At 45.6% G+C, this 24,791-nt stretch overlaps 1 protein-coding gene across 1 annotated transcript; it reads right to left on the bottom strand.

The window, feature by feature from the left end:
• Window positions 1–740: 740 nt before the first annotated feature.
• On the bottom strand, window positions 741–4,305 carry LOC123426354 (receptor-like protein kinase HERK 1). The gene is made up of 2 exons (XM_045110167.1): window positions 3,863–4,305; window positions 741–3,741 (listed from the first exon to the last, which is right to left on the bottom strand). The coding sequence occupies exon 2, from the start codon at window positions 3,398–3,400 to the stop codon at window positions 875–877; it is 2,526 nt and encodes an 841-aa protein (XP_044966102.1). The 5' UTR covers window positions 3,401–3,741; window positions 3,863–4,305; the 3' UTR covers window positions 741–874.
• Window positions 4,306–24,791: the final 20,486 nt, after the last annotated feature.

Genomic DNA, 24,791 nt, shown 5'->3' with positions numbered 1-24,791 from the left:
CGGAGCTTCATTGCAACACTAGACGGCCGCGACCCCCGGCGAAGCTTCATTGCCGAATTTGTGGGCCCAAGCGAAGCTCCATTGCAGCACTAGACGGCCTCGGCGGAGTTCCTTCGCGACACCGGCGCCTCCGGCGAAGATCCATTGCAGCACTGGACTGCCACGGTGAAGCTCCGTCGCAGCACTCGTGATCCCCGACGAAGCTCCATTCTCGACAGCCCCGCCAAAGTTCCATTGCAGGGGTTGCATGCAGCTTGATGTGGTGCAGGTACTTACCGCAACCAGCAATTGCAGCATTCTTGGCTAGCGGTTGCCTTACGACAACGATGTCGTCTACAGCGTCGGCGGCCGCTACCCCTGTGACCCCACGTCACCGTGAGCAGCGTCGTCGCTATGCAGCAACAGCTCGCCGTCGCTGTTGTAAAAAAAAGTTGTGGTCGCAACGCAGTGATGCCCCTCGTAGCAGCAACAACAACAACTCTGCTGGTCGGGGTGGAAGAAAGGCAGGAAGAGAAAGAGAAGGGGAGGCTCTGCGGTGAGAGGAGAGCAAGGATGGGGAAGGATCGAGGAGAGGAGCAGCAGGATTTACCCTCGGCTTCGAACTTCAGAGGAAGAAGATGACTCGTAAGGAAAAGGATAAGACTGGAGGTGGTACGGCCGCAGGGACATGTGTCGATTCCTCAAGGAGGCTTACGCTCGGCTGAAATCAGTCGGTTGATTACAATCATTTTCCAAACATATATCAGAACATGAATGCAATTAAGGACTTGTGGGAACAACAATACATGGTATAGATGATCAACAGACATCTCTTTCTCTAGGTCAACATGTTTTTACCAACTTCCTTGGTGACACAGAAACAATTCTGTCCAGTTCACCTCCCTTCAGTGTTCATCAGCTGCGAGAAGGCATCGTTGGTCGACATCTGAGAGTAATCCATGTTTGTGGGGCTTTCGTCTGCGGTGCCAATCTCCAGAGAGCCCATCCTTCTGGTGTCCGGAGGAAGTTCAGAGATCTGATTCATGCTGTCAACATTGGAGACGTCCGGGCCGGCCTCCTGCAGCTGGAGCACAAACTCCAGATTCCACAGGACATCACCCATGGTAGGGCGGTCAACGCCGTAATCCGCAAGACACTTCTCGACAGTCTCACCGTACTTCCTCAACGACTCAGGCCTGATTGTCCCAGCGATCCGTTGATCGACGATCTGACCAAGCTCTCCCCTCTTCTGCCACTTGATAGCCCATTCTGCGAGGTTGATCATGTCTCTTGGAAGAGTTGGGTCGATGACTGGCCTCGCGCATATCACCTCCAGCAAGACCACGCCGAATGAGTACACATCCGACTTGTCGGTCAGCTTCTGCCTCCGGTAGTACTCAGGGTCAAGATACCCGAAGCTCCCTTTCACCGCAGTGCTAACATGTGTCTGATCCAACTCAGGTCCCGTCTTCGACAGGCCGAAATCAGAAACCTTGGCCATGAGATTTTCGTCGAGGAGAATGTTTGCAGACTTGACATCACGATGGATGATTGACTTTGCAAAACCCGTGTGCAGGTAGTGGAGGCCCCTTGCAGCCCCTATGCATATTTCCACCCTTTTCTTCCAGCTGAGAGGAGGCATGTCACTGCCATACAGGTGACTCTTCAGCGTGCCTTTCTCCATGTACTCGTACACCAAGATCATCTCGTTCTGCTCATCGCAGTATCCGATGAGTGACACGAGGTGACGGTGTCGCAGCCCTGACAGCAGCTCGATCTCTGTCCGGAACTCTCTGAGCCCTTGGTGGGACTTCTGGTTGCCCCGCTTCACTGCGACTTTGGTGCTGTCCTGCAGAACTGCTTTGTATACCTTCCCAAACCCCCCAACTCCGACAACCATTTGCTCGTCGAAGTGTTTGGTTGCTACTTGCAGCAAAGCAAAAGGAATCCGGTAGCTTGCATCACTGTTTGTCCCAGATGTAAGAGTGGTCCGGCTGGTTGTTCGGGTACCTGTGCTAAGGAAGCTAAGGCCATTGAGGGTGAGTGGTGACCAAGAACTTGAAGGCCGACTTGTCGGTGCCCGCCGCGGCTTCTTCTCCTTTTTCTTTCTTCTGAGGACGAAGCAGAGAATAATGGCAATGCTAACAGCACCAACGCCTCCGAGAACAGTGCCCAATATGATAGCCAGTTTCCTATTTGGCGTTCCTGGTGGCCACACAACATAAACAGTGCCAGTACTGATGTCCATCTTCATGATCTCCAGGCCATTCAAGATGCCATCTGGTGCCACATTGTTCAAGCTGGAAGGCCCAATGCCGACACTTAGCTTACCAGAAGGATCACTTGACTTCAAGACAAATTCCATGTAGTATGGCACAGCCAAGGTACCAAGAACTCTTTCAGAGAGGTCAACATTTTCTAACGCTAACCGGCCATCCACATAAATATCAAAGTAGAGGGAATATGCTGCCTTGCTCACTATGTCACAAAAATGGAAGCGGATCAGATAGCTCGAACTACCATCAACATCAAATTGCCATGTCATGTTGGACACTAAGCTGGTTCTATTTTGCACAGCAAACCGCCTTGCAGTGTTGTACACACTGTCCGGTGCATCCTCCTTGGTTGCAGCACCTTTCTGATAATTCAGCTTCGCTTGGTAAGCAAACAGTTCAGTGGTAGTGGAATTTAGGAAGAAGTTCTGGTCAGTATCCCATGAACGCGAGAGTGTGTCATTGGCAGCGGTCACCTCCCGTCCACCCACATTAATCCTGTAGAATGTCTGAAATGACTGTGTTGTAAGGCCGAGATACTGGCCGGAGGGATTTACAGTTTGCGCTGAATCACGTATCAGATCATCAGGAACAGATATTACTTCAATAGCATTGATGAAAGATGTGCTGTTTCCCAGAGGCACAAATGTGAGAATCAGCTTATCCTCAGTAATATTCAGTGAATACTCCCTGACCAGCGGTGAGGAATTGCTCGGCGGAGTGAAATTGTCAAGTAACACAACATCCTGCGTGGACACTTTGAACTTTGCCACGGCAAGATCATAGCTTTGGTATCTGAAACCGAAGAAGTGCAGCCGGACAAAATGCCGGCCACGGCTCTTCATGTTGAAGGAGTAGGACGACGGCACACTGAATATCCTTGCAGTTTGATACAGCACAGGATTGTCAGAACTTATGACTGCATCCGGCAAGGTATTTGCGGCGACGTTGTGATCTGATTTCAAAATAGTTGAGCCGGAATTGTCTGCTCTGAAGAACCCCTGACCTGGGACATGAACGTCAACGGTGGAACCACAGTTGATGAGGTAGTTGTCTGCAGGGGTGAATTCAGCATTGCAGGTACCAAGAAGAACCCAGATGGTCCCAAGAAGGAGCAGAGCTATCTTTTGCTCAGAAGTGGTGCCCATGATGAATCTGAATGGAAACTGGGGTTAAAGGGACACAGGTGCCATAAATTGCACAAAGATGCAGCCAGCCAGCAAGGAAAAAGGGAGAGCTAGAACAACTGAAGAGAGTAGAGATGATGAAACTGTTCCAGAGCCCAAGGCATGCAATCCCTCAAAACTAATGTCATTTCAGGCAGCAAGAACACTCGAAAATTGAAGCAGTAGAAAGTGTGAACAGGCTTAGATTTTCTGTGTCTTGGTCGGCAGGAGGAGGAACCACCAGAAAGAAACCTTGCTTATCAGGCAAGCAAGAACCTTATCAAGCACACCCGCAGCATGGCTCCATCCACCACGAACTGGATCTGCACAATAGTCCCACAACGACACCATCAGTATCATCTCCAACATGCAGGGGCCAGGAGAAACAGACCAAAATCCTTCGGGTGAAATCAACCCAATCCCCCAGCTAAGACGAGGGTTTACCTTTGCCGTGCAGGCCTCCCAGCAGCTGAATCGCCTCTCGCCTCCGCCCAAACAAGCAGCCTCGCGATTCTCACCGGAGCCCCCGCAAGAACTTCAGCCAGGCGGTTGGGAAATCGGAGGAGCCAGAGCCAGTCTTTTCTTGAAGCCAGCCAAGAGAAGAGGGAGGGAGCACAGGTGGAGCGGAACTGGCGGAGAAGCAGACAACGGCACGCCGCCGCTTTTAACTTTTGAGCGAAGCGAAGCGGACAAAGAGATGGCAACCCAAATGCTCGTCTGGATGGGGATTTTGGATGGAGTGATGGCGATGGTGGCCCGGAGGTTGGCGAGATTTTGAGCAGAGTCTTCTTGGGTCCGGGAGGAAGAAAGAAAGGGTCCTCGCGGGTGAGAAGGGCAGGTAGAACAGGACGTTTTCTGGCCCCTGCGGCGAGAAGCGGCGAATTAATTGGGGTGCAGAGGGCGGTGAGTTGGTGGGAAGATAAATTGAAGAGGCGTGCATGAGCTGGACGCGGGCCCAGGGGGTCGTGAGGTGTGGACGAGAAGACTGGAAAGAGGATTACGACAAGGCCGCTCTGCTCCAAATGGCGGGCGGAGCTGCGTCGACGCGGTTTGTGCCTTTTGGAAGTCTCGGGCTGCTTTTGAAAAGCATGGTTCCGAGAACTTAAACAATGTGAACAGCAAAGGATTGGGATGTCATGTGAAAAAAGGTTGAGGAAGGACCATTTGAAGGACAAAATCATTGTTCTGATTTTTTTGAAAAGATGAGCATAAAAAGAACCCGGTTTAAAAAGATTTCATGATTTAACCTTTTTTTAACGCCACAAGCCGTGTTGTTGCTTCCCCAATAAGAAACGCCAGTGTAATGTGGCGTTGCTGGCCACCACCAATATGCGTGTCCTCCGTGGTGTTTTTCCTTTCTTGAAACGCCACCACATCTGGCGTTTCTAAGCACCACTGCAACGCCAAGCACTATGATGTTTCTTCCTGCCTATTTATTAGGAGGCCACCCTTCATGCACCACTCACTTTCTTCTTCCACCCCCTTCTTCCTCGAGCTGCGGCCCCTTTTCCCCATTTCTCCCTCGCTTCTCCCCTCTCAAATCCTTTCAAAAGGATTGGTTTGGTCCGTGGATCCGGTATCATTTGCATTGCTTGAGGTAATCTCCTTCATCTTTCCATTTTTATTGGTTGGGATTGTCTATTTGGGTGGTTTTTTGCTCATGTGTTTCTAGCCCTAATAATGAGTATAGTTTTTCCAATAATGGGTATAGATGTTCTTAGTTTATCTAGTAATGAGTATAGTTGTTCCAATTTTGTTGCATTGTATTGGTTGGTTTTATGCTTATTGTTTAGGGTTAGGGTAATGCTTAATTAGGATGGACATATATGTTTCTTAGTTGTTTTGTTAGAATGTGACTTAGCATTGGTAATTTTGTTCCCTTTTTTAGATGGACAAGATTGTGAATGCTCATTATGTTGACAAAGAGGCATTCATGAATGTTGATATTGTTGACAAGTATGAGAAAGTGTTGACATTTCTTGAGAGTCCTACTTATGAAGAGGTTGTGGCAGAAACTCAGATAAGATTGAAGTGGGTTGATCCAAGTGACCAAGTAGAATTATTAGGAAGACTAGATCATCGATGGCGCGCGTTGCTGCGCCCGTCTACTATTTCATTGGAATAATAGGAACATAAATATAAGAGAAATGAAATATAGAAATTCAGTTAAAAGTATATCATTCAGTAACCGAAAAGGGATATTCTTAGACTGATGTATTAGTCAGTTGTGACAAGTGATAGTATTCTCACAGGTATAAGATAAATGAAACAAAGAAATTCAATTATGTAAAGATATGTTGTATCATTCAATAATCAAAAAAGGATATATTATGCTAATGTATTAGTCAGTTGCGTGCGCTAAGGTTGTCATGATATAACAGTACCAGAATCACATTAGGTTGATCTGAAACTAATGTACTCCATGTTACTTTATGCAGAAACTGATGTAGTACTATGGACTTTTATTCTTGTAAATAAATAAATTGATAAATCTCACAATTGGCACAAGATATGCATGTATTAACAATGTTTGTTGCATCAGAAGAAAATGCCCTCCACATTATAACTGCAAACTAATAAAGGAGCATATTTAAGAGAACTCCTTATTTTTAAAATGGCCATACTCCATGTCGCAAGTTTTCAAAATATGCAATCCTTTTGTTTCTTCGGCATGCAAAGAAATCGAAGTTGTGTTACTACATCACCACAGCAACCCATTAATACACAACATACAACATCATGCCTTTCTCAACCCAGTTTGCCAGAAAATGGAGCGGATAACATAAAGTTAGTAGTTGTAAGCCTATAAGTTACAAAAACAAACTTAATTGTGTTCAATTGTGATGAACTTCATGTGAGGCTAAGCTCAGGCATACACGGATATCTTAGAGCACTTGGATAAGCTAGTGTGGTCCACCATGGCATATTATCATGTTATCTTGTTTATACACCCTCGTATTCTTATCTTGAAGCACTTGTAAGTTGGTAGAGATTAAAATTCACATACATACAGAATACGGTGGTTGTAGGCAAACATCGTCCTATCTATGCAATAGTACTTTTAAAGATCACAACTTTGCCTCCTCTTTTTCTTATGTTTCCCACATGTTTTGAATTCCTTCTCTTGGTTTCTGATGGCATCTTACATTGACTTATGATCTTCTGCTATGTCTAACAATACTTCCCGCAAAAATGTGTACATCATTTGAAAAACGACCAAAGAGTGCCTAATTCCACTGGAAAAAGTGGCTAGTATTTTAAGATTACAATGTATTGAAGCCAAAAAACAAACAACTTAATGTAGCACACATCTTACATGAAAATATGAGATGAAACTGCAAACAGTTATAAAAATCAAGTAGCCAAAATGTGCAAGAACCAATGAAATATTTTGGAGGTGAAGCCGAAATGAAATGGGAGCGAAAAAAGACTTCTCAAAGATTAAAACATAAGTTATCTTCCTTACATGCTAATTACTTTACAGATGATTCATAAGCATCCGAAATTTAAAGAAAGAAAAACATACAGGTAATATCCGCATATTCATGTAGTACAACTTCTTAAGAGCCTTCTTTCTAGGGTCCAAAGCTTCTGAAAAGCCTACAATTATCTAAATTCGTCATAATTGGTAGACATGAAATTTGCTTCAAAAAAATTCACAATTAAGAGTCTATAGTACAGCTCAAGCAACAAACTAGTGGTTCAGTACATCATCATGAAAGAATATTACCCTTGTTGAAGATACAGTCAAACAAAACATAGTTTTACTGAATCAATGGTCCAGTTTACAATTAAAATATGTACTACAATAACCAAGCATCATCTGCAGCAGCTCAACGTTTGTGAACAGACAACTTGTAACCACCATGCTGCAATGAGAAGGTGCTCGCGAAAAGATATGCTTCCCGAGTGGAAAGCGTGAGCGTTTGAGCGAAAATGGTAGGGAAGGAAGAATATATAGACATACTTGCACGACTCCGCGATGCAAAGGATCAACACATCGCTCACCATGAATGGACGCTCAAAAACTGAAGTATAATTGCATCTTTCAAGTCTCAGTGGAGCAGTTTCGATCAGATGAGGAGTCGGCCATCGCTCGTATCCCCTCCCTTGTAGTCCACCTCGAAGATAGATCGCCCGCTTCGGCTGGAGGAGCGGCCCTTATTCACCCGCATCGCGAGCATCCGCTAGATCCCCACCCACACCGCGCGCATCAACGGGATTTCCTTGGGCGCGCCGGCTAGATTCAGAGGAAGGCATCGTGCACTTTGTCGATTGGATCCCCTCGCAGGATCACCTCCTATCTACGAGTGTGGCTGGAGCTATTCTCTCTATCGAACGACTGCCCTGTTTCGTGAAGTGTCGAGCAAACCGGTTTTTTTGGAGAAAGAAGTCAGCACATCGCTGGACCGTCGTCGGTTATCCAAATGGGCTTGAATAGCAGTCGGTAGAAGCCCAGTTAACCACATGCCTTCGAAAAGGTCCCCAGAATAGCGGCCTGTTAGGACAGCCTGCCCAAATCGCGGTAAACTACACTTATACTCTGGTGGAGCAGGTAACGTGTTGCATATAGCAACAAACAGTACCATAGTGTTCAGCCATGAATGGCACAGACACATAATTTAAGAAATCATACGTCTACATGAAGGCTAAAGCATGAAAACGTGAGTGGCTGTCCGTGTGAAGTACTTACCTAACAAGCCATCTTTGAAGACTGTCTAGTGAAAGAATTCCGCAAATCTTAATGTCAGAATCAGTGTCCAAGATTTTCCTGAAACTAAACATAACAGGGATGAAAACCACATGTACCAAATTAGGGTTGAGAAGATAGTAGCACAAGCCAATCATTCGGTGGAACATGGATCATACATGAGAAAAATGTAGATAGAGAAAAACCTAGCTGAGGACCATGGGGTGAGCCGCAAAAATGAAGAATATACACACACACATGTACAGTGCGGGCTAGAAAATAGAAACGCACAACTCCAATAATTGCCAACGGCGAGTGTGCATCGGCTGCGACAAATGCTCCCTGGAAGTGATGATTGATTGCCGCCTTCAATCCCAATTGTTCAGCTTAAATCCTTCGAATAGTCCACTGCCGCTTTGCCTCTACCCAGTCTTGGTGGCTTGAACCAAGTCAACCTTATGATCTTGCTGGTGACTGGGAAGGCCTAGAATATAGGGGATGAACAGAATGAGGAGACATACACATACCTTAGATGATGGAGGGAGTGACGACGCCGTGAGCTAATAGTTGAGCACACGAACATGCTTGATATTGTCACAAGACCACACACTCGCCTGATATTACTCATCATTTAATCCAAGCACAAATATCATTGCATAACACAAATATTCACCTCAAATTAACGAATTCAGACTTATCAGGTTTCAGTAATTTCGAAGAATCATCATCTCAAAACTGCTTATTTAACACATATCACACAACATGTGGGAATTCCAAAATACTCAGGTCTGGTTACAACAGTACGGGAACAAACCGAATGGAGATTCCTTCTCCCTGACCGAAACCTTGCAGACGGCTTGGAGTCTCGACATCAACCGGAGGCGACGCTCACAGGAACTTCCTGTTCGTCCGGCCTGCTTCCTCGTCCTGCATATGTTGCATCCATTCCAACGACTCGGCACAAAAATGGACAGTAGGAAGCTGCAGAATCTGCCCGAATCAATTGTTTACATATAGCAAGAACATCACCTGCACATATTTTTGTCGGGAGAGGATATGAGTATTTTTTTCCTTCTGTCACACTATAAGGACATTGTAATTGACCGATGCAATTTCGAGGTAACAGACCTGACCGTGTCGCTTAAGAAGATGTTGTTGCTGGAGCTAGGTGTGCATACACAGCCAGGAAGGAAAACATTATATAGAACCACAGGGCACATGAAAGGTTTGCGACTTTACGAGCCATGATTGCGATCTTAGGGAGAGCAGAGCAGTTTCCAATAGAATAGGGTCTTGATTGCGAGCTTGAAAGAGAGCAGAACATTTTCAAGTGCCATCATCTGTGTCGCCTTGGCCGATTCCGTAGCAAACCTCTGTCACGTGCCAGATTGGATCGGATCGACCCGGATCCCGCGCCTGAGGATGTACTTGATCCCATACCTCACCTCAGCTGGACAGATCCTGCTCCTCCGATCATTAGGGATGGACTCAACTCGATCCCATCCGTGCACACCGAACGTCTTCACTGGATGGAATGGTACCGGACGCGCCCGCGCTCCTCTCTGCGGTTTGATGCGGTCTCGCTCCCCTCAGCCTCATCGATGTGGTCTCTCTTCCCCTTCGCCTTGATCGGGATTAGATTAGGGTTCGTGAGCGCGGTCGGGTTCGGGAGTGGATGGTCACACGCGGTCGCTCGTCTGGCTAACAAGCCTTGTAATCCCAGTAGTGGGCCGGCTTTGAATGGTCTCGCGGAAGGCCCAATGCACGAGAGGCCTTGCTTTCGGTCCGTGGAACAGCAGCCCACAAGACAGCTGGGCTAGATTTAACACACTGTGGATCAGATCGACTTAGACAGGAAATCCGACAGCCAGAAACTCCCAGATCGTGAAAACGGACGGTCAAAAACGTAGATCGTTGTGAGGGCAAGGATTAGGTGCGGTTATACTGTCCTTAATATGATGTTGGGTCGGCACACAAGTGTCGAATGAAGACAATGCCTATCAAGTCCAATTTGCATTGGGTTTCATACAAGGAGGCTATTGCATCCTCGGTAGCCAAGTCACTCGAAGTGTTTGCTAATCTCGTGGTCAATGCTCCTCTTTTTCATGTTGACTTGAACCAATCCTTAGTAGATGATTTGAGCCCGTATAGTAGTGTGCCACCTATTGTTGAGCATAAAGTTGAAGTGGAAGCCAATGAGTATCCCCAATATGAGTTCGGAGGTAGTGCACTGATCAAAGCTGATGGTCATGACTCCGACGAAGAGTATGAGAGGCACCACAACATTGTTGGTGACCTAGAGGTTCAAGTAAGGCATGATGACATGGATCCTGACATTGTGTATCAGCGTGCTTGTGTGGATGACTCCGATGATGAAGGCCCGGTGAATGAGTTGGACGAGGATGGCTTCACTAAGAAAGAAGCGGAGTGGTATACAAAAAACACCGGTAGGGATCACAAAGTTCCCTTGTTTGGTGATGTTAGCCTTGCAGATAAGGCTATAGTCGACGGTGGCAAGAGCAAGACAATTGAGGCTAGAATGTTCCTAATTAGCACAACCGACGCGATTTCTATGTCTCACCTAAAGAAAGGTTTGATGTTCGAGCACATGCTAGAATTCACTGCAGGCCTTTCATAGTTGTTCACTCGGACTGCAACAAGCGATACACTGTGAAATGCGAGGTCGAAGAATGCAAATGGAAAGTCAATGGAAGACTCGCGAAAGATGGTTGGTGGAAGATAAGTAGTTGCAAAGCCACTCACCAATGTGCACCATCGACCGATGAAGCATCGACGTTACACCATCAGCTAACGTCGGAATTCATCGGTTATAAATACCAGAAACATATAGGTGAGGATCCAACCATTAAAGTGAAGTTGTTGATGAGTTGGGTTTACGAGAGGTTTGGATATAAGGTCAGGTACAGGAAGACATGGAAGGCCAAGCAAGTCGCTCTTAGAATGTTGTACGGTGGATGAGAAGAGGCGTACAACATGCTACCCAGGTTGCTGGGCGCGATGTCCTATAGAAACCCCGGAATGTACCACTATGTCCAAGATATTGAAGGAGTGTTCCGTCGTGGCTTTTGGACGTTTGGACCATGCATTGCATCTTTTGAGCATTGTCGTCTAGTTTTGTCTATAGATGGAACATTCCTCACAGGAAAATACAAGGGCACACTAATGATAGCAATGGCACATGATGCTAATGATCAGGTGTTGCCTGTGGCATTTGCTTTGGTGTCCGTGGAGAACCAAGACAACTGGGAATGGTTCATGAGACTTGTGAGAACCACGGTCATTCCTCCTAATAGGGAGGTATGCATCATATCCAATCGACACCAAGGCATATTGAAGGCCGTGGATGTTCACATGCCAGGGCATGCGAGGCTTCACCATCGATGGTGCATGAGGCACTTCGTTGCAAACTTTTACAGGGCTTGTAAGAACAAAGATCTGGCGAAGGATCTTAAATCCGCATGTGTGGCCTTCTCTGTAGAGTCGTTCACAAAACAATTGAAAAAAATCTATGAGAAGGCAAAGGAAGGTGGGAAATATTTCCTAGAAAAGAATATTGATGAGAGACACAAGTGGTCACGGGCATGTGACGAAGGAGGCATGAGATATGGCGACATCACAAGCAATCTTGTTGAGTGCTTCAACTTTGTCTTGAAGGGTGCTCGTCAGTTGCCGGTGACGGCAATAGCGGAATATACCTTCTACAAGCTCAATGAGTATTTTTCTGAAGCACTCTAATGAAATCGACAAGTTGATTGCTGAGAGTGAGAAGCCTCCCAATGAGATTTATCCAAAGAAGGTTGCCGAGTGGCTAGAGTTTCAAAAAGAGAAGTCGGCCATGTAGCAAGCCACTTGTTTCAATAATGCTGAAATGAAATACCAAGTGGATGAGCCAGGTAGTCCAACGAGAGATGGGAAAACATATGGTGGTCGCTCATTTACGGTATCCCTTCGGACGCGACATTGCATTTGTGAGCGATCTAGTAAGTACCATTGGATATGCTCGCACATGATGACGACATGCCGCATGAGGAATGTGCCCTTCTTTGATGGTGTAGGTGTGAGGTTGCATGAATTCAACTTGCAAACTCATAAGTTAACATGGGTGTTGAGATTCCACTCTTTTCTTGACCCATCACAGTGGCCACAATATCACGACCCCAATATTAGGCCAGATCCAGAGATGATGGTACAACCGAAGGGTAGAAGGAGAACAAAATGATACATGAATGATATGGATGACCTCATGAGCACCAGAGAGTTTGGTAGTGGACATTTCATGGAGCCACGTGATAGGACCCAATGCGGTGATTGCAATGAAACATCACACAATAAGAGGACTTGCAAAACAAACAAAACTTCAAAAGGTCACGATGGTTCTACTAGTGAAGGTGGTGGCAGAGGTGGTTCAAGTACTGGTGGTAGAGGTGGTTCAAGTTGTGGCCTTGGTGTGGGCCGAAGATCCGACGGTGGTAGAGGTGGTTCAAGTGGTGTCTTTGGTGTGGGCCGAGGATCCGGCGGTGGTAGAGGTGGTTTAAGTGGTGGCCTTGGTGTGGGCCTAGGATCCTTCCTGGTTTCATGAGTCCATGGCTCGGGTCCAACACCAACCAATCCTGCAACCCGTTGTCGCCACCCATCGGACCTAACCTTCCCTGTAAGAGCCCTGCCCTCGATCGGAAGCCCGATGATCATAGCAATATCCTCTAGAGTTATGGTCATCTCACCAAGAGGAAGGTGAAAAGAGTGCGTCTCCGGCCTCCAACGGTCCGTAAGGGCGGTAAGGGTCGTGGCGTTCAACCATGGTGGTGCACCTTTAAAGTTGAGCACAAACTAAAGAAGATCCATTCTTCTAAAATAAGGCTCGTACTGAGGATCATATAAGAGAGATTCGTTCGGGTTGTGCCCCCTCAACCAAAGTAGTGGAGGAACCTAAACAAACACATAATATTTTACTTCTCTCAACTTGTCACAATATAAAAATCAACCAATATACAAAGATAATCATCAAGGCCTGTATAATTACCTCCCTTTTTTCCACTAGCACTGCACGATGCTTCTGCTCGTAGAAATCATTAAGGCCCAGATATTTATCCGGTTGAAGCATCCTAAATCATATGAACAAATACCTTTAGAGCATGCATTCACCATCACATTTGATAACTTAGGTTACACCTAGAGACAAAACCTAGGTTACACCTACTGCCAAAAACCTATCCATTCAACATCACACTTGAAAACCTAGTTACACCTAGTGCAAAAAACCTAGGTTACACCTAGTGCCGAAAAAACTAGGCATTCACCATCACAAATTTGATTATACTTCAAAAACTAGGCATTCACCATCACAAATTTGATTATACTTCAAAACATTGTCATTCACTATCACAAAATCTCAATTTACTTCATAAACTAGGTTACACCTAGTTCCAAAAAAGCTCCACAAATACAAGGCTATTGAAAAATGTAATTGGAGGGATTGGAGGAGCTTACCAGCCTCTTCGATTTGCCCCGAAGATCTGAGAAAATGGTTGAGGGAGGAGGGAGATAGAAGGGGGAATCGGGAGGAGGAGGGAGGAGTTTTTCGTGCAGGGAAGAAGATATGAGGAAGAAAGGATGGGGCGATGGGGGCGGGTCGTGCCTGTTATTGGCCCCAGAAACGCCACAACGGTTGGCGTTTTGGGCGTCTGCGGAAATGCCACACTACATTGTCACAGTGGGTACGCAACGCCACATTACATTGGCATTTCTTACTAGGGCAGCAACGCCACGGCTTGTGGCGTTTCAAAAAGGGTTAGATCGTGAAATCTTTTCAAACCGGTTTCGTTCTGTGCTCATCTTTCCAAAATAGACCAGAACAGTGATTTTGCCCCCATTTGGATGCTCGAGAGCGAATGCATGAACTTTATGATTATGTCTACTTTATTTGTTTGAGGGAAAAGAGAGACAAAACAACACAATATGGGTCGAAATTCTCTTGGAAATTTTGGAATGTCGGATTAATTTCTGTGGTGTCATTTTGTATGTTTGTACGAACAGTAACAGTGGGAATCTCGTAAACTGATAATTCCTTGGATTTTTTAGGACATTTTTTTCTTCTAAACGGGCCCTCATGGTCATGGCCAAAGAATTGATAGAGTGAGTTTTGGTCGTCATCCAAACATACCCTAGGTTTCGTGTTTTGGTTTCGTGTGAGTCTCAAGCTAGTACGGAGTCATATTTTGGTATCCTCCAAAAGCTAGTACGGAGTCATATTTTGGTTTCCTCCAAAAGCTAGTACGGAGTCATATTTTGGTTTCCTCCAAAAGCTAGTACGGAGTCATATTTTGGTTTCCTCCAAAAGCTCGTACGAAGTATTTGTATCCTACGAATTTGCATTGGTGAAAACATATGATTCTAAGTCACCTGCAAAAAAAGTGATCCAAAGGGCAAGGATTGGAATATTTACTTAGGACTGCAAATGTCTATTTTTCCCCTAGATTTTCCTAAATCCAAAGAGGAGACAACATGAGTGTGAAGATGAATTCAAGAGGTATGTGTGTGTAAACTGGGTGGGCCACTGACTTGTGAATGATGGAACGACTGTTTACATTGATGAATTTGGGGTATATATATTGTTGGTGCAACAACTTGTCTCCTTATATTTTGGAGATTGTTGTCATAAACAATGTGGGACTAATGTGTTTGCTAGTGCACACAGAGTGTTAAGTCCCCGAAATCATGAGGAGCTTGGTGCAAACGCCGAAGATAATCGCCTACGTGGCAGCGAAGATTATGCTTATCGAAAGTGAATACCCTCCAAATTGATGATGAGAAGCAATTAGTTTGGTGTGTGTCTGAAGAAATTGATTACAGCAGAGAAGTCTGAAGACAAAGCAAAGATGTAGTATTTGTTTCATATATAGTTCATCTTTCTCTTTCTCGAGTCATAGAACCACCATACTATTAAGGGGAGTATGGTGTTCGAAGCTTACAGTTCTTTGATGTTAAACTCGAATGCTAAGTGAGACAAGAGAATGCCCTCCAGAGGATGAGGTTTTGGAGGCAATCAAGAAAATGCCCTCTGGCAAGGCGCCCAACCCGGACGGCTTCACGGCCGAGTTCCTTTGTGCTTGCTCGGGAATGATCAAGCAAGACTTCATGGAGGCTTTTGATAAGTTGTACTCACTCAATGGGCACACCTTCCAAAAACTCAACGAGGCCTTGATCGCCCTCTTACCCAAGAAGGCGGATGCTACCTCCCTCTTGGACCATCGTCTGATTAGCTTGATCCACCTTTTCGCCAAGCTCTTGGCAAAGGTGCTATCTTTGAGGCTTGGAATACGGCTTGGCGAGATTGCCTCCTCTAATCAAAGTTCCTTCATCGCGGGACGTTGCGTCCATGACAACTTCATGCTTGTGCATCAAACGGCTAGACAACTCCATAGTCTTAAGCTACCGCGGGTGCTTCTTAAGCTCGACATTGCATGGGCCTTCGAGTCGGTCTCCTGGACATTCCTTCTTGAGGTCCTCGAGCACTTGGGTTTCGGACGTCGTTGGCGTGAATGGGTCTCGATTCTTCTCTACACCGCCTCCACTCGGGTGCTCCTGAATGGCACCGCCGGGCCCCCAATCCCCCATGCATGTGGTCTATGGCAGGGTGACCTTGTCTCACTAATGCTTTTTTCCATCGCCATTGACGTCCTTAACTACCTACTCCAACGAGCCACTCAGGTTGGGGTCCTACGACACCTAACTCCCCACCACGTTGCCTCTAGCGTGTCCCTCTTCGTAGATGATGTGGTCATCTTCTGCCACCCCGACTTGGATGAGCTATCCTCGGTGCAAGCGCTGCTTAGCACCTTTGGCATGGCTACCGGTCTACGCATCAACTACAACAAATTCTTGGTCACGCCTATTCAATGCTCACCACCGGTCTCCGAGAGCATCGCGGATGTCTTGACTTGCTCCGTCGTGCCCTTCCCCATCCGATACCTAGGACTACAGTTGTCCATATGGAAGGTCTCCTCCTCTTAGCTTCTCCCTCTTGTGGACAAGCTCCTTAAGAAGCTTGCTACCTCGAAGGCGTCCACGTTCTCTCGCGGTGAGCGGCTTGCTCTCGTTCGGCATGTGCTTTCAGCAAAGCCCGTGCACATCATGTTGGCGCTGGCCCTTTCACCTCTAATTCTCAAGAAGGTTCGTTGTATTATTAGAGACTTCCTGTGGCATGGCGGGAAGGACCCTAGGGGGTGCATGTCTGGTTAACTGGCCAAAGTTCTATTGGCCCATCGAGCTAGGAGGGCTTGGTGTTCATGACCTGTAGCGCGTGGGTATATCCCTTTGCATTCGGTGGCTATGGTTGCAGGCCAACGACCCGACTCGATCATGGGCTCAATTGCCTTTTCCACGTGATCCCGAGGTACTAAACTTCTTCCGGGCCTCAACGTGCTGGACTCTAGGGTTTGGCCGATCTTACAAGTTCTGGATGGACCCCTGGCTCAATGGCCAAACTATTGACCTAATGGCCCCCGCTCTGGCTGCCCTAGTACCGCGCGAGCGCAAGCCCGACTGCACTGTGAGGGAAGGTCTCTTTGACCAAACTTGGATCCAGGACATACGTGGCACTCTTGGGTCGACACCCATAGTTGATTATGTCAATATTTGGCACCTCCTACAGGATGTGACACTCTTTGAGCATCCAGACACTGTCGTCTTGCAGTGGACAACCTCTGCTCATATAGAGCAGCTTCCTGCTACAACGCCATATTTCTTGGCAGCACAACTGCCCCTTGGTGGAAGCTAATCTAGAGGAGTCCCCCCCTTAGTGTCAAGTTCTTTATTTGGCTTGCGACCCAATACCGTTGCTGGACGGCTGACCGACTGGCTCGACATGGACTCCACCACAACCCCATCTGCATTCTATTCTGCCAGGAACCAGAGACCCTTGACCGTCTTCTGGTTGGTTGCATCTTTGCTCGGACGACATGGCATGAGGTGCTATCCTAGTGCCACCTCACTGCTCACCCCCCGGATGGCACCCTGGGATTCTTTGAGTGTCTCACAACCCAAATTCACTCGTCCCCCTTCGGCCGTGTGCAAGGGCTTCACATCGTTGGCAATTCTCACCGCTTGGTCCATCTGGAACCACCGCAACGCCGACATCTTTGACGACCTTCAGCCATCCACCGCATGTCTCCTGGCCATCATTCAGTTTGAAGCGCGCGAATGGGCCGCTGCCGACGAAAGGGACTGCAAGCGATCATTCCTGTAACCCGATCTGGTGCTCTCGGGGCTGGGGACCCCCCTTCTGTTCTGCCTAACTTGTATCCCTCTATGCCTTCTTGTGTATGTAGTCAGATGCATCCCTTGTAACTATATGTAACACTCTTTCTCTATCAATGCAATGATACGCTGTCGAGTGTATTCTGGAAAAAGTGAGACAAGAAAGAATTCTGTGTGTTTCGAATAAATAGTTACCAGCAAGAGATAAAGTTCCTCTTTTCTGTGAGAGATCTGATTCAGACCGAGGAGTTAGCATTTCTTGATCTGCAAGTAATGTTACCATTGTGCTAAACAATGTGATTGTTGGATACGTGTCGGTTGGACATTGGCTGAGTGATCATGTCCAAAATGGGCATTTCCCATTGGAAGACCGCAACTATAAATAGCCCACCCCGCCTGACGTGCACCATTGGCTGCTCCGTGAGATTCTGAGAATATTAATTGAACACCCTCTCTCGTGAGTGATTTGAGTTTAAAATCCACTAAGAGAGAAATAATCTAGAACCGAAGGTTTAGCATCTTTCGAATATAAGTCCAATACGTTTCGTCTATTACTCCTGAGAGTTGCGAACTCTCTAGACGGTTAGGTGTCAAGTTCTTTAGTGTCCAATACGTTTCGTCTATTACTACTGAGAGTTGTGAACTCTCTAGACGGTTAGGTGTCAAGTTCTTCAGTGACCAAGAGTTATTACGGCTCATGAAGAAGAAATATGTGAAGGTTTGGAGATCACCTCGAGCATCTACCACGATTAATCGACACTGATTAAAAAGTAGTTGCCGAGGAGAATAGGGCAAAGAGAGTATATCTTTTTGTTGGAAATATACCCTAGAGGCAATAATAAAATAGTTATTATTATATTTCCTGTTTCAAGATAATCGTTTATTATCCATGCTATAATTGTATTGAATGAAAACATAAATGCATGTGTGGATATATAGACAAAACTATGTCCCTAGTAAGCCTCTAGTTGACTAGCCAGTTGATCAAGGATGGTTAAGGTTTTATGAACATATACAAGTGTTGTCACTTGATGACTGGATCACATCATAGGGAGAATGATGTGATGGACAAGATCCAAACTATAAACATAGCATGTGACCGTATCATTTTGTTGCTATTGTTTTCTGTGTGTCAAGTGTTCATTCCTATGACCATGAGATCATGTAACTCACTGACACCGGAGGAATGCCTTGTGTGTATCAAACATCGCAACGTTACTAGGTGACTATAAAGGTGCTCTACAGGTATCTCCGAAGGTGTCCGTTGAGTTAGCATGGATCAAGACTGGGATTTGTCACTCCGTGTGACAGAGAGGTATCTCGGGGCCCACTCGGTATTACAACATCACATATAAGCCTTGCAAAGCAATGTGACTAAAGTGTTAGTCATGGGTTCTTGTATTACGAAACGAGTAAAGAGACTTACCGGTAACGAGATTGAAATAGGTATAGTGATACCGATGATCAAATCTCGGGCAAGTAACATACCCAAGGACAAAGGGAATGGTATACGGGATTATATGAATCCTTGGCACAGAGGTTCAACCGATAAGATCTTCGTAGAATATGTAGATCCAATATGGACATCCAGGTCCCGCTATTGGATATTGACCGGGGAGTGTCTCAGGTCATGTCTGCATAGTTCTCGAACCCGCAGGGTCTGCACACTTAAGGTTCGGTGATGTTTTGGTATAGTTGAGTTATAGGTGCTGGTGACCGAAGTTTTGTTCAGATTCCCGGATGAGATCACGGACGTCACGAGGGTTTCCAGAATGGTCCGGAAACGAAGATTGATATATAGGATTGTTGCATTTGGCTTCCAGAAAGATTTCGGGCATTGACAGCAGTGTACTGGGAGTGACGAATGGGTTCCGGGGTTTTACTGGGAGGGGCCACCCACCCGGGAGAGAACCTAATAGGCCCATGGGTGGTATACCAGCCCTTAGTGGGCTGGTGTAGCCAGCCCAATAGGGCTATTTCGGCCAAGGAGAAAAAACAATGCAAAAGGAAAAAAAAGAAGAGGTAGGAAGGAAGGGACTTCTCCCTCCAAACCGAATTGGAGGAGGATCCCTTCTCCTCCCACTTCGACCGACGCCCTAGAGTCTCCCTTGAGCCTCAAGGCTAGCCCCTCCCCTCATCCTATATATACTATAGGTTTTAGGGTTTTTGAGACACAACTTTGCCACGTGCAACCCTAAACCTCTACTTCGTAGTTCTTCCTCTAGATCGGATTTCTGCGGAGCTCGGGCGGAGCCCTGCAGGAATAAGATCATCACCATCACCGGAGCGCTATCATGCTGCCGGAGAACTCATCTACTTCCCCATCTCTCTTGCTGGATCAAGAAGGCGGAGATCGTCATCGAGCTGTACGTGTGCTGAACGCGGAGGTGCCGTCCGTTCGGTGCTAGATCGGGACGGATCGTGGGACGACGGTGATTTGAATCACGAAGCAGTTCCACTACATCAACCGCGTTTGTTAACGCTTCTCGCTTAGTGATCTACAAGGGTATGTGGATCCGGTCTCCCTCTCGTAGATGAACATCACCATGATAGGTCTTCGTGTGCATAGGAAAATTTTTGTTTCCCATGGAACGTTCCCCAACAGTGGCATCATGATCTAGGTTCATGCGTAGATGTAATCTCGAGTAGAACACAAAAGTTTTTATGGGCATTGATGTTCGATTTTCTGCCCTCCATAGTCTTTTGTCGATTCGGCGGTATTGTTGGATTAAAGCGGCCCGGACCAACCTTACTCGTACGCTTACGAGAGACCGGTTTCATCGACTAACATGCAACTTGTTGCATAAAGATGACTGGCGGGTGTCTATTTGTTCAACTTTAGTTGAATCGGATTTAACCGAGGCAGTCCTTGGAGAAAGGTTAAATAGAAATTTGCATATCACTGTTGTGGCTTTGCGTAAGTAAGATGCGATCATACTAGATACCCATAGCAGCCACGTAAAACATGCAACAACAAATTAGAGGACGTCTAACTTGTTTTTGCAGGGTATGCATGTGATGTGATATGGCCAAAGACATGATGTGATATATTGGATGTATGAGATGATCATGTTGTAATAGTTAAATATCGACTTGCACGTCGATGCTGCGAGAACCAACAGGGGCCATAGGGTTGTCTTTAAACTAATGTTTGTGCTTGCAGATGCGTTTACTATATTGCTAGGTTGTAGCTTTAGTAGTAATAGCATAGATAGCACGACAACCTCGATGGCGGCACGATGATGGAGATCATGGTGTGGCGCCGGAGACGATGAAGATCATGCCGGTGCTTTGGTGATGGAGATCAAGAAGCACACGATCATGGCCATATCATGTCACTTATGAATTGCATGTGATGTTAATCCTTTTATGCACCTTATCTTGCTTAGAATGACGATAACATTATAAGGTGACCCCTCACTAAAATTTCAAGATAAAATTTTGTTCTCCCCGACTGTGCATTGTTGTGACAGTTCGTCGTTTCGAGACACCACGTGATGATCGGGTGTGATAGACTCAATGTTCACATACAACGGGTGCAAAACAGTTGCACACGCGGAACACTCGGGTTAAACTTGACGAGCCTAGCATGTACATACATGGCCTCAGATCACAAGGGACCAAAAGTTCGAGCATGAATCGTATGGTTGATATGATTAACATAGAGATGTTTACCACTGAAACTACACTCAACTCACGTGATGATCGGACTTGAGTTAGTGAATTTGGATCATGCCACACTCAAATAACTAGAGGGATGTCTATTTGAGTGGGAGTTTGTTAGTAATATGATTAGATGAACTCTAATTGTCTTGAACATAGTCTAAGTAAACTTTGCAATATTTTTATGTTGTAGATCAATGGCTCGCACAGTAGCAACCCTGAATTTCAATACGTTCCTAGAGAAAGCTAAGTTGAAAGATGATGGTAGCAACTTTGTAGATTGGGCTCGTAATCTGAGGCTTATCCTACAAGCTGGGCAAAAGAATTATGTCCTTGATGCAACGCTAGGAGATGAACCACCCGCTATAGCTGAACAAGATGTTTTGAATGCTTGGCAAGCGCGTAAGGAGGACTACTGAGTAGTTCAATGTGCAGTCTTGTATGGCTTAGAATCGGGACTTCAACGATGCTTTGAACGTCATGGAGCATATGAGATGTTCTAGGAGTTGAAGTTTATCTTTGAGAAGAATGCCCGGATCGAGAGGTATGAGACCGCCGATAAATTCTATGCTTGCAAAATGGAGGAGAATTTGTTTGTGAGTGAACATGTGCTCAAAATGTCTGGGTACTCAAACCGTCTAGCTGAGCTGGGGATTGAACTCCCGCAAGAGGCTATCACTGACAGAATTCTTCAATCACTACCACCTAGCTACAAAAGCTTTGTGTTAAACTATAACATGCAAGGGATGAATAAGTCACACGGTGAGTTATTTGCGATGCTGAGAGTCGCGGAGTCAGAAATCCAGAAAGAACATCAAGTGTTGATGGTCAATAAGACCACTGGTTTCAAGAAAAGCGGCAAAGGCAAGAAGGGTAACTCCTAGAAGAGCGGCAAAACCGTTGCCCCTCCAACGAAGAAACCCAAGGCTGGACCTAAGCCGGAAACTGAGTGCTATTATTGCAAGGGGATGGGTCACTGGAAGCGCAACTGCCCCAAGTATTTGGCTGATAAGAAGGCGGCCAACGCCAAACAAGGTATATGTGATATACATGTTATTGATGTGTACCTAACCAACTCTCATAGTAGTGCCTAGGTATTTGATACCGGTTTTGTTGCTTACATTTGCAACTCGAAGCAGGAACTGTGGCATAAACGAAGGCTGGCGAAGGATTAAGTGACGATGCGCATGGGAAATGGTTCCAAGGTTGATGCAATCGCCGTCGGCACGGTCTCACTTCAGTTACCATCGGGATTAGTTATGAACTTAAATAATTGTTATTTAGTGCCTGCGTTAAGCATGAACATTATATCTGGATCTTGTTTATTGCGAGACGGTTACTCATTTAAGTCAAAGAATAATGGTTGTTCTATTTATATGAGTAATATCTTTTATGGTCATGCACCCAATGTGAGGGGTTTGTTCATATTGAATCTTGATTGTGGTGACACACATATCCATAACATTGAGACCAAAAGATGTAGAGTTAACAATGATAGCGCCACCTTTTTGTGGCACTGCCGCTTAGGTCATATTGGTGTAAAGCGCATGAAGAAACTCCATGCTGATGGGCTCTAGGAGTCACTTGACACATGCGAACCATGCCACATGGGTAAGATGACTAAGAATCCGTTCACTGGAACAATGGAGCGTGCAAGTGACTTGTTGGAAATCATACATACTGATGTGTGCGGACCAATGAGTGTGGATGCGCGCGGCGGATATCGTTATTTTCTCACATTCACTAATGATTTGAGTAGGTATGGATATATCTACTTGATGAAGCACAAGTCTGAAACATTTGAAAAGTTCAAACAATTTCAGAGTGTAGTTGAAAATCATCATAGCAAGAAGATCAAGTTCCTATGATCTGATCGAGGGGGTGAATATCTGAGTTACGAGTATGATGCTCACTTAAGACAATGTGGAATCGTTTCACAGTTGACACAACCTGGAACACCACAACGTAATGGTGTGTCCGAACGTCGTAATCGTACTTTATTAGATATGGTGCGATCTATGATGTCTCTTACCAATTTGCCAATATCGTTTTGGGCTATGCATTAGAGACAGTTGCATTCACTTTAAATAGGGCACCATAAAAATCCGTTGAGACGACACCATATGAGCTATGGCATGGCAAGAAGCCAAAGTTGTCGTTTCTTAAAGTTTGGGGATGCGATGCTTATGTCAAAAAGCTTCAGCCTGAAAAGCTGGAACCCAGAGCGGAAAAGTGCGTCTTCATAGGTTACCCAAAAGAGACAGTTGGGTACTCCTTATATCTCAGATTCGAGGGCAAAGTGTTTGTTGCTAAGAACGGAGCTTTTCTTGAGAAAGAGTTTCTCTCAAAAGAATTGAGTGGCGCAGGGGAGAGGGAAATCTCTGTCGAGGCAACACCAGTTGAGGAGGATGCTAATGATGATGATCATGAAGCTTCAGATCAAGTTACTATCGGACCTCGCAGGTCGACAAGATCACGTACTGCTCCTGAGTGGTACGGGAATCCTGTCTTATCTATCATGTTGTTAGACAACAATGAGCCTACGAATTATGAAGAAGCAATGGTGGGCCCAGATTCCAACAAATGGTTAGAGGCCATGAAATCCGAGATAGGATCTATGTATGAAAACGAAGTGTGGACTTTGGAAGTATTTCCTGAAGGGCGCAAGGCTATTCGAAACAAATGGATCTTTAAGAAGAAGACGGACGCGGACGGTAATGTGACCTTTTATAAAGCTCGACTTGTGGCAAAGGGTTTTTCACAAGTTCAAGGAGTTGACTACAATGAGACATTCTCACCGGTAGAGATGGTTAAATCCGTCTGAATCATGTTAGCAATAGCTGCATCTTTCGATTATGAAATCTGGCAGATGGATGTCAAAACGGCGTTCCTTAATGGGTTTCTTAAGGAAGAGTTGTATATGATGCAACCCGAAGATTTTGTCGATCCAAAGAATGCTGACAAAGTATGCAAGCTCCAGCGATCCATTTATGGACTGGTGCAAGCATCTCGGAGTTGGAATAAGCGCTTTGATGAGGTGATCAAGGCGTTTGGGTTTATACAAGTTGTAGGAGAATCTTGTACATACAAGAAAGTGAGTGGGAGCTCTGTAGCGTTTCTAATATTATATGTGGATGACATATTGCTGATTGGAAATAATGTGGAGTTTCTGGAGAGCGTAAAGGATTACTTGAACAAAAGTTTTTTAATGAAATACCTAGGAGAAGCTGCTTACATATTAGGTATTAAGATCTATAGAGATAGATCGAGAAGCCTGATAGGACTTTCACAAAGCACATACATTGAGAAAGTTTTGAAGAAGTTCAAAATGGAACAATCCAAGAAAGGGTTCTTGCCTGTGTTACAAGGTATAAAGTTGAGTAAGACTCAATATCCAGTAACTGCAGAAGATAGAGAAAAGATGAGTACCGTCCCCTATGCTTCAGCCGTAGGGTCTATCATGTATGCAATGTTGTGCACAAGACCGGACGTCAGCCTGGCCATAAGTATGGCAGGCAGGTTTCAAAGTGATCCAAGAGTGGAACACTGGGCAGCGGTCAAGAATATTCTGAAGTACCTGAAAATGACTAAGGAAATGTTTCTCGTTTATGGAGGTGATGAAGATCTCGTCGTAAAGGGTTACATCGATGCAAGCTTTTACACTGATCCGGATGACTCTAAGTCTCAAACCGGATACGTATTTATTCTTAATGGGGGTGCGGTAAGCTGGTGCAGTTCCAAGCA

Source organism: Hordeum vulgare, chromosome 1H (assembly GCF_904849725.1).
Source record: "Hordeum vulgare subsp. vulgare chromosome 1H, MorexV3_pseudomolecules_assembly, whole genome shotgun sequence".
Lineage (NCBI taxonomy): Eukaryota > Viridiplantae > Streptophyta > Magnoliopsida > Poales > Poaceae > Hordeum > Hordeum vulgare.
Note: the sequence above shows the minus strand (reverse complement) of the source record. Positions and strands in the feature narration are given on the sequence as shown.